This window comes from Puntigrus tetrazona, unplaced genomic scaffold (assembly GCF_018831695.1).
Source record: "Puntigrus tetrazona isolate hp1 unplaced genomic scaffold, ASM1883169v1 S000000173, whole genome shotgun sequence".
In the NCBI taxonomy this organism is placed as follows: domain Eukaryota; kingdom Metazoa; phylum Chordata; class Actinopteri; order Cypriniformes; family Cyprinidae; genus Puntigrus; species Puntigrus tetrazona.
Window position 1 is genome coordinate 225,001 of NW_025047844.1, and position 10,637 is coordinate 235,637.

General features: G+C 42.5%; 1 protein-coding gene across 1 annotated transcript in view; it reads right to left on the bottom strand.

Moving 5' to 3' along the window:
- The window catches only part of edar (ectodysplasin A receptor), a 29,436-nt gene extending 20,280 nt beyond the window's left edge, over positions 1-9,156 (bottom strand). Inside the window, exons 1-2 of the mRNA XM_043230499.1 lie at positions 9,017-9,156; positions 159-276 (exon numbers count right to left, since the gene is read on the bottom strand). Coding sequence (XP_043086434.1) covers positions 159-209 — 51 coding nt within the window. The 5' untranslated portion in view covers positions 210-276; positions 9,017-9,156. The remainder of the gene's footprint in view (positions 1-158; positions 277-9,016) is intronic.
- Positions 9,157-10,637: the final 1,481 nt, after the last annotated feature.

The following is a 10,637-nucleotide window of genomic DNA, read 5'->3' on the forward strand; positions in this document are numbered from 1 at the left end:
TCACAGCTCTTTGGAAGGGCATTAAAAGCCTATCATTAAGACGCTGTGCAGAGAAATTACCTTCTGGGAACGCAGCCAGACAGACGAAGGAGGTGGGAGACAGATTAGCATGCGCTCAAAGACACCTTTGTAGTCGCCTGAGTTCAGATGGGACTTACCAGCAGAAGAGGCAGGAGCTGAGAGCGTTCCCGTCCTCCTTTCTGGCCCATGATGATGATGAGGATGACGATGAGGATGAGGATGAGGATGAGGATGTCGACTTCCACCTGAGGAGCTCTGAAACAAGAGCAGAAAAATCATCTTCTTCCACTGTGCTGATTTCCAGCACAAACATCTCAGTAATGGAAGTGAATGGGTGCCGTCGGAACGAGAGCCTGACAAAAACATCCACAGTCCATCAGTGAACATCTGGAGAAGACAGAAGATCAAACTAATCCAGCTTTGAGACCTTAATATGAATCCATAATCCATAATAAGTCTTCCTCCGATGAAAAGAGATCCAGCAGCGTTTACAAAACAGCTCTAAAGGAATATAGACAGACGCACATCTGATAAAGAATCAAAATCATCCCCAAGAGTGAGCATATTTTCAGCACATTTTCATTCGTTTTATTCCTTTAAGTGTGTTTCTTCTTAAAACGAGAACCAACGTCTGCCAGTTGGCTCGGAAAAAGCGACCTAACTCCAAGAAAAACAAGCTTATTTTTCAGATCAAACTGGCAGATTTGTTCTAGAAACTCATATGATTTTACAGAAAACAATCATGTCTTAAGCCATTTCGCTCCTCCGCTCCGGCCTCTTGATTTTCACACTGGAAAAGGAGACTAATAACTAATAAAGTAACGCGACGCAGAAACATAGGACGCATGCGTGTGACCTTTGACCTCACACAACACGACCCTAACACGGACAGTCATCCTCACGAATCTACTCGAAAACGTCTCTAAAGCGGCGTCGCAAGGGGTTTCTGTTTGAGGGTTAAAGGAAATCAACAGTATATTACTGGTCTGCTGGAAACTGCGTTATGAAAAACACACTTGGTGAGCTGATGATTGATGAACTCGAAATGAGACATCATGAGAAACAGAGCGAAAACATGATGATGAAACCCAGAGCGGAGGACGCACTGATCTTCACTGCGTTCAGTAAGTCATTATCACTGGAAACATCCCGTGAAGTCAGACGCATCCGCTCCAAAGCACTTCGGCTTCACAGAAAACCAGATCTTCGCAAGCGGTTTAGAGTTTCTCTACAGCTTCCCAAACATTTTTCAAACAACTTGGCTTAATGTAATAATGAAGCAGCGTTTCAGGCGAAAACAACAAGAACATGCCTTTTGATTTAGAATTACACGTCGTTACTTATTCATATTTTTTATTATTCATTTACAATTCATTAAATAAGCTTTTGGTGAAGTACTACAATGACAAACAAAAAGGGTAAAAATAGAAAAAAAAATACATAAACATAGGTGGAATAAAAAAGCGGAATAAAAATACTTTAAGTAAAAATAGAACACAATATAAACATAGGTATATTAGTACTTTAACTGTACAAATACAATTAAAAATGTTGCACTGGCAACTCAAATAAAAAAGCTTTAGTTAGAACTACTTTTATTCAAAGTTGCAAAGTCTTTAATACTTTACATTTAATTCAGTGTGTTACTTCCCATAATTATTTCACTAGAAATGTCTGTGCTTAAATTCTAGACCACACTTTGTTTAGTAGAGAGAGGTTCCTAAAACATGGAGCACAGGTTCACTCCACCAAATCAGCTTCTGATGTTTTGCTTGTTTGGGGTCAGAAATGAAGGAGGTGGTGACCCGCGGCTGTAATGCACGCCGTCTCTCTTCGCTGCTCTGATGTCTCGTGGTTTGCTGAAGCTGAGAAGTGAAACGGGTTTTATAACGCTAGAAACTCACCCGCATCGCCTCCACGCAAACCTCAGCAGAAAAAAGATCCGATTTCACACAGGTTTAGTGAAGAAAGACACCAGCATCGTTTCTGGTGAATAAAATCCCATCAGGGTTAACTTCATATACTTATAAAATATGAAGATTAGATAAAAATTACAAATACAGAATGAAATATTTCAAATAAAGCTTACATTTAATAGAAACTAACTTAAATTAAAAATGTTGTTTTGGCAACTATCTGAAGTACAAAAAACTAGAACTGATACATGAACTTAACCTAATGTAGCAAAAGTAAAATTAGAAATTAAAAAATAATCAACTAAAATAAATATTTGTATCATTTTTTTAAAATCACTTAAACTAGAGGTGAAATAAAAAATAAAGCTAAATAGATGTATTAAAAAAAACTGCACAAAAAAAGTATTAAAACTTTATTTTATTTATATTACATTTATTTTAAAATGACGACCAAAACGGTTGCCGTGGTAACTAACTTAAATAAATAAGCTTTAGCTAATGTACTACAATTACTAATCTGTAACTGAAATACAGATGAAGTTAAATAGAAGTGTTTAGAAAATTTACTAAAATGCAAAAATAGAAATAAGCTGAAGTTGAAGTACGTAAACGGCTAAAAATAGATATTAAATTAAAGCTAAAATGAAATATAAAAAAAACTGGTTTATTAGAAATATACTTACATTTAAAGAGTTAGAAAAGAGAACTAACTGAGGCTCTGGTTTAAGTACTAAAAGTACTGAGAAGTTAAAAAAAAAAATGAAGCCGAATCTATTTAAAATCAAGCCAATAACAAAAAAATCTAATACTTTTAAATAAATGAAATGAAACTAAAAAAAGAAAAGAAAAGCTAATTAGCAAAACGCCGTTTCACGATGCTCAAGGAAAGCGGTAAAAAGAAAGCTCGGTGGGACTGGTTTACGAGACATCCTCACCGTGAGATATTAGCTCAGACCACACATTCCCATCAGGCACTTAGCGAGGCACCTTCCTCCGACGAGCGGCCTGACGGAGAGACAAAGCGTCTGTCTGCGTTCCCCCAGAGGACTGAAACGAAACGAAGCGAGCGTCGAGCGCCTGTGCCCCTGAGCCCCCCGGCTCATTATCTGACAAAACGAACACACACACGCCCAAGACGCTTTCATCAGAATCCAGCTCCAGCGCTTTCCTCTCGCAGGCCGGGGCTGGAATGCACCGCGCTCCCAACACAAGCGCTCTGCAGGACGCTGCCCGGGCTTGCCTCTGTTTGAAAGTCGACCGCAGACTCGCCGCCCCGGGTTATTAATCTTATAACGACCACATAATCTAAGATAAATACACAGAGTATCATTATCCTTATCATTAACAGCCCTGAAATATCAGTTCCTAGAGGAAAGGAGAAGGTGAAGATATGATCACTGTCCGATTCTGCCACGGAAAAACATTTAGCAACGCTTGCGTTTAAACACTTTCATTTGGTTTGACGCCGCTGTGTCGGGTTTCTCTTTGAAACGTGATTTCCTGTTAAACTGACTTGAAACGGTTTCTCTAGACGATCGGGGCAATTAGAAGATATTATACTCAATATGTTACAAATTGCAGAAAAAGTTTAAAGTCATTATCGAATTAAATCGGCGCTAAATCCTCGCCCGGTTTTTAGGAGTGAAATGTTTATATAAATCAGCGTGAGCGATATATAAAGAAAGCCCTCGGTAAAAACCTTCAGAATAGAGATGGGGGTAAAACTCTAAAACTTGGTGGATGTACGCGCCGCTGAGGTGCTGAAACAAACTCGTTTTCAGGAAACCGCTTGTAGAGGCGTATGTGCCGTAAAAGAGAAACGGCGAGAAAAAAACAACGAAAAGACATACGAACAAACCCTTCGGTAAAAACCTTCAGAATAGAGATGGGGGTAAAACTCTAAAGCGTGGTGCGTGTACATGCTGCCGACGTGGAGATAAAACTTAGTATTTGAGGAAACCGTATTTGAGGATGCCTTAAACGAAATCTCGAATTGCGAATAAAGTACAATAATAAAGCCGGGCCGGCGATATATGAAAAAAACCCTTAGTAAAACTCCTCAGAACACAGACAGGAATAAAACAGACAGATTTAAGTGCTGCTGAAGTGAAAAAAAATAAACTATTTTGATGAAATGGCTTTTGAGGTAGCACCGAATGAAATCTACAGACACAAGGGACAAATTGCAATAAAAAAACAGATGTGAATGATAAACGAACAAACCCTTCTACAAAAAGATTCAGGATACAGACAGGAATAAACCTCTAAAATTTGGTGTACGCCGGCGCTGCGGAAATGGAGAAAAAACTTTTGAAAGTTGTGTATTAGAAATTAGATTGAGTGCAATAAAACGTGCATTTTGGATATTTCCGTGCTGATAGTCTCGTGAACGGCTCAAAACTGAGCAGCGTGTGAAATGAGTTCTCTTTGACTGACTGAAGTGACGGGCTGCTTCCTGCGAGGTCGGCGGGGAAGGTTTGGTGGGAGTCCCGTCTCCGTCTCCGTACCGCTCCTGCTGTTTATATCACAACGGAAGGAATAATCTCAGCTGCGCTTAAAGCTTCGAGCGAGACTGGTTGTCAAATCTCTGGATGCACACACACACACACACACACACACACACGCATCCGGCTCCGAGACACCGAACACAAACAGCCTGTAATTCGTCTACGCTGATATTTGTTGTCAGATTAGGAAATGACTCTACAAACAGCACTAATCAGGGAGGAAATGAGAGCCGGCCTTCACTTGGTCTCCTTCCCAGTTCATTTCCAACGTGAATTAAACGATCAAAGATCCTGGTCTTCCTGGAATCAGTGTGTTTAGTTCAGTCCACCTTAACTCCGCCTGTCGTACTGGATTCTGCTCAGTGGTTTGCCGGTGTGTGAGCGGTGTTTGCCGTTAGAGGCTGTTTGTTATGCTGCTTTGACAAGGCTAGCGCTCTGCTAGCGTACACTCACACATCCGCCAGATGCTTCTCTTCCACTGAAGACCAAACAGGGAACGAATCAAGGCCTCGGCATGAATTATTTCAAAAACCTCTAATGCTTAGACACTGCAGCTCAACGGTTAAACATGTCTATGTAGGAAAGCTTTTTATAAATATTTACTTAAAGTCCTAAGTAGTAGTGCGTGATTAATCGTGATTAACCATAATAAACTTTTTTTTTTACATAATATATGTATGTGCTGTGTATATCATCATGTATATATAAACACACACACAAACGTGCTTCGTTTAAATCAGCCTTTGATTTGTCAATTATGCTAATCTGTATTACGATATACTCGATTATTAGCTTTTCACAGACTCACAGTCTCTCATGTCTACACAGAAAACAGCAGAGAGTCCAAAATTTAAGTAAAAAAACACACGATTGTGTCAAACATGTTTCCACGACGCATCCAAAACCTTTTATCCACCATCTAAAAACAATTCAGGTTCGATTTTCTGCTTTTTTGCATCCAAAGCAAACACTTTCTAGAAAAGGGCGATGGCTGTGGAAAGCTTTCAGATTCTGCGCGCAAGGACCTCAATGCAAAAACACGTTTTGTGTCAGTTGAGGATAACATCAGAGCAAATGAGCTGATTTGAGCAACCTCACATCTAAGAAGAATCGTGAACGCCGACTGTTCAGACACACACCTTTAACCTGAACCGACCTCCATCCAGCTCATAGCAACGACTATCAACACCCTAGAAGCCGCCCAGAACACCTGAGCTAGCATCAGTCCAGACTTCCGTCCAGTCGAGCGTCTCCGAGTCGTGATCTCAGAGAGGCTGTTAAGTGACTGCTGAGCGCTGCTCGTCTGCCAGCGTTCCTCCGTCAGATCTCTGCCTCGCAGCCATTCAATCCAGGGTGAAAAGTTGAGGAAGAAAGTCAGGAGCTACTATGGAGCCGTATGGATCCTGGAGGTACGGAGAGAGTATGTGATCGTACATGCAGACGGAGGATGTGCGGCTCCTCGGGTTTCCTCCTAAACGCCCACCAAAGGAAAGACATGAAAGCTGCGAAAAACTATAATCTTCTCGTTTCAAACGCCAAGCGCTACAGGAGACGATCTAAACAAAGCGACAAGAAGAGCTACTGTAGACCACTGGAGGTCATCTGTTCAACAAGTCCCTCCAACGCTCAAAACAATGAAGCAGGTTTTCTCAGCGAGGTCAATCAACTTTTCTTAGTTTACATCTCAACATTCTCACGTTTTCAATCAATCCCTTCCATTTATAAAGCGCTTTTTAACAATCCCGATCATGTCAAAGAACCGAAGAGTGTCACAATTCATCTCACTTTATATCGACCTTATATCTTGCAAACCAGAATTTCTATTTGGCAGTTCTGACTTTCACGTTGCAATTCCAACCGATTTCGTAATTATGACTTTATGTTACGCAGTCCTTACTTCATATCTCTCCGTTTTCTTTTAATCTCTCGATTCTCAATCTCGCAATTCGTAAATCTGAGCTTGTATCTCGCAATCTCGACTATATGTCGCAATTCTACTCTAATTCTGTCTCGTATTTATCCATTCAGGCCTTGTTTGAGAACTGAACGGTTAGATACAGTAGGAAAGAAAGTAGAAACTCTTTTTGCACGTTTTATTTGTTAAGCTTTTAGAGCTCATTTCTAACATCAGTTGCACATGTACTGCGTCGCAGGGAACTGCAAATAACGACCCCTAAAACGCAACGCAACCGTTTGTTTGAAATGCAAAACGATTATCCCTCATTGAAAAGCGAAGCCGTAAAGCGCTGAGGATCTATGGCAGAGCGATGAAAAGCTCTGCTCGACTGAACACAAAGAGCGGTGTCTTCAGGGCGGCGCTGTCTGCATCCTGACTTTACTGGGAAACACAAACACTCTTCACCTTTTGATGATTTTAATTACAGCTTTTCAATGAAAGCGGAGCAGAGCCGGAGAAAAGCCGCTCGGCAGCAGCTGAAGGAGGGCAGAGCTCTGTTGTCTTCTCATGTGACCGCAGCCTTTGATTCCTCTCATCCTTCAGACGACGTGACAGACTCTCATCAATCACTCCTTTCTCTGCGCTGATGCTTCTGGCTGCTCGGAGTTTACTCATGGCCAAACCTACAGTATATCCTCCTTCAGGCGTCGAGTGCCAGCAAAAGTGTGTGTGTGTGTGTGTGTGTGTGTGTGTGTGTGTGTGTGTGTGTGTGTGTGTGTGTGTGTGTGTGTGTGTGTGTGTGTGTGTGTGTGTGTGTGTGTGTGTGTGTGTGTGTGTGTGTGCTCACAAAGACACTCAACTTCACCAGGTTAAATCTCTCTTACAGCTTTAACCCTTGAGCTGCGCTGGAAATCCTTCACCTAAAGAGTGACTCATTACTCTACAATACTCTCGAGATTCAGTCTTTTTTCATCCACTTGTTTTCTTTCAGTCGGCACAGGCTCTGTTTTACTTTTTGGATCTGACTAATCGAAGCCCTCACTGATCAGAGCTTGTGAAACTTTTTTTGCGTGACAAAAACATTATTTGTGCGTCATTTTAGCAATGTTCGCTCCGAAACTGACCAATCATTGATCAAAAATAAATGCAAATATAAATATATAAATATATATAGCACTGATCTGAGAAAACAACAACCTTCAAAACATCCAGATAAAAACCTCTGCCTTTTTCAACAAAAACACACAACTAAATCACTAAAACTTTCAAATAAAAAAAGTTAAATTAAAATGAGAAAACAATTAATTAAAATAAGTAATATATATTTATTGATATATATATATATATATATATATATATATATATATATATATATATATATATATATATATATATTTTTTTTTTTTTTTTTTTTATATTTTATTTAAACTACTTAAAAGACTTCATCCAAAATGACTAATAAAGCATTCCAAGAAACTTACAAGCAATCGAGCTGCTCTTTTTTTTTCTTTATCCTGTGGGCAGACTCCTTTTAACTCCAATGCAATAACACTTAACCAGCATTTTGAAGGAAAATGACCAGAACACAGCATGACCATCATGTGGACAATATCTGCAAAGTTTCACACACGAGTTTTTAGAAATCAAACCTGAGACTCATACACGGCCATCAATCGACTGATTCGAGAAAACAACCTTCAAAAACATCAAAGACGTTCAACATTTCAATCAGGAGATAAAAACTTCCGCTCTTCTTTGATAAACGGAGATAAAAGACAAACCCCGAAGCTCAGTTCAGACTCAGAAGAAGAAGAAGAAGAAGAAGAGGTGGAGTCTTTAACTCCTGGCAGATACAGTAACTCTAAACAGCAGAAGGGTTATGAACGAGACTAATGCGTATCAATTCTCATCCCCTAAATATGACTCAGAACCCATTAGAGAACACACAGGCGCTGACTTGAACTGAAAATAATATTTTTAAATGACTTTTCATCTTAACTGGTTTCAAACGTCTTCTTATAGAATTGAATGTTTTACCAATAACTTGTCCCATAACTGCAACCTTATCAAAAACACACACGCTGTAACACCGGCCAAAAACACTCCTGCGCGCGCACTGACTCGGTTCGAATGAGTCACAGAACCGATTCGTTGATCCTATTTTTGATCATCATTATGTCAGACTGCTCTTTTAAGAGAAACACCGAGCGTGTTTTGTATTGTCTCTGTAAATGTTTTCTAAGTGATCCGATACGAGCGGGTTCTTTTGTTAGACGAGTCGGAAAGGAACCGAGACGCAGCCGCAAAGAAGTCAAGAAACAAAGCGCTCTCTAACTGCAGAAACTACTCCGCATCCCTTCTCCAGTAATGTTTCAGCCGCAGTTCAAAGCCTCGCAGACATCAGAAGCCCCTGCGTGCGAGCGCGCGTCTCCTCTCCGCAGGACTTTCCCTCGCGAGCTCGGGTTAACATCCTTCGCCCACCAGCCCGAGACGGGCCCGGTCCCGCGCTCCCGCCGGGGGCCAGCACGCGCCTGAGACCCGCCGGAGACCGAGCGCGCGCGCGCCACCGAGCCGGGCCTGCTTCGGCCGCTTTAACGAGACCAAACGCTAAACCCCGGGAAGCAGGAATGCGCTCGTGTCTGAAGAAGCCGCAGCGCATTCCTGAGGCGCCTTACCTGCGGGACTCCAGAGCCGCTCGCGCGCTTCAGCTCGACACGACCCCGGCGGACACTTCGGCACGACTCTCTCCCTCTCTGTCTCTCTCTCTCTCTCTCTCTCTCAGCAGAGGTCTCGACTGGTTTTAGATCGCGGATCGGTCCGTCGCCTCTTAAAGCGCTCCGCTCGCTCTCTGCGCCTGGCTCCACCTCGACGGAGACTTTAAGATGCTCTCCGCCCAGAACGAACCTGAGACAGGTATCCAGACTCTCTGCTGCCCGCCAGCGGCGCGAGCGCGGAACATCAATCGGATCAGATCAAAGCCGCGCCGCTCTGTTTTGATTGGAGCTGTGTAATTATGTTGATAATAGCCTCTATATCGACGCGCTAGAAATCTATGAAGTCGTACCAAGCGCGTCCGTAGATGGCGGGATAATTTATTGACTTGTTTATCTATTGATTGAGAGGGAAACAGGTGTGACAGGTGTACTTCCCCTCGTTTTGGTGCATTTTTCTCCTCTTTTATGTGCGCTTTGATATTTGCTTTCCGCCGGCAATCAAACGCGATAAATGAGAAATAAATACGCGATGGCCAGAAAAGCTCGAAGCGAATGAAGAGGGTTCTTCGCGGAAGACGATGCATTCGTAACCGTTCCGTTCCGTTCACTCGGTAACGACTTCGCAGCAGGGGCGCGAAGAGCGGTTGCCATGGCGACGGCAGCATCAGCTGACCTACTTGCGCGAGACAGTCTGGAATCATGACTTCCTGTGAACGTCGCCTCTCGCTCCCGCTGTTAAAGGAAGCGCGACTTTTTATTTCCTGCAACTTTTAGATATCAGCGGATAATAAACGCGCAATTAAACGCAGGAGACTCGAGAATCAAAGAGAGATGTACGATCCCGGCATTCAAGACAATAAAACGCGCGCGATGGCCGACAAAGGGCTCACTTCTTCAGATACAAACCTGCGATTCTAAAGAGAAAAGTCGACGAGGTTTGGATAAAAGTTGCATTTTTTTTTTTACAAAACGAATAAATGAACACACACGCAGCCCGATCTGTTCATTTCACATCCGGCAACTTTTAGCTTTTCCTCTCAAAACTGCCCATAATTGAGAAAAAGTGCGAGTGGACGTTAAATAAAAGTCGGGTTTGTGTTTGATCTGTGTTCTCTCTCTTCTTGGGTGGTCAGGCTGTGATTGGCTGGCAGCGGCGCGCAGCGGGCAGGACCGGACACGTTCATCTCCAGCTCCATTCAGCTTCTCAGAAGATCAGCAGCGCTTAGGAATCCCGACACGACGCGAAGCCGCAGCGCGGGCCTTTCCTGGAATCCGTTCGGGAGTGCGTGGCGTCTCTGTACACAAGCAACAGATGTCGGTGCATGCGAACGACACGATTACTCTTAACCGAGCGCTTCGCTGCGGTGATCTGGAGATGCGCAGAGCGCGGGAAATAATAACCAGATTCCAGCAGTGATTAAACCTCAGGAGCGCGCGCGAGTTATGAATCATAACCAGCAGGTGGCGCTGCAGTGACGCGCAAGAAACACAACATGATTGGCAGATGTAAATAAAAATAGTTTTGTTTGATCATTTGTTTTTTGAGGACTAACAAGCAGACTTACACACCTAAACTGAACTT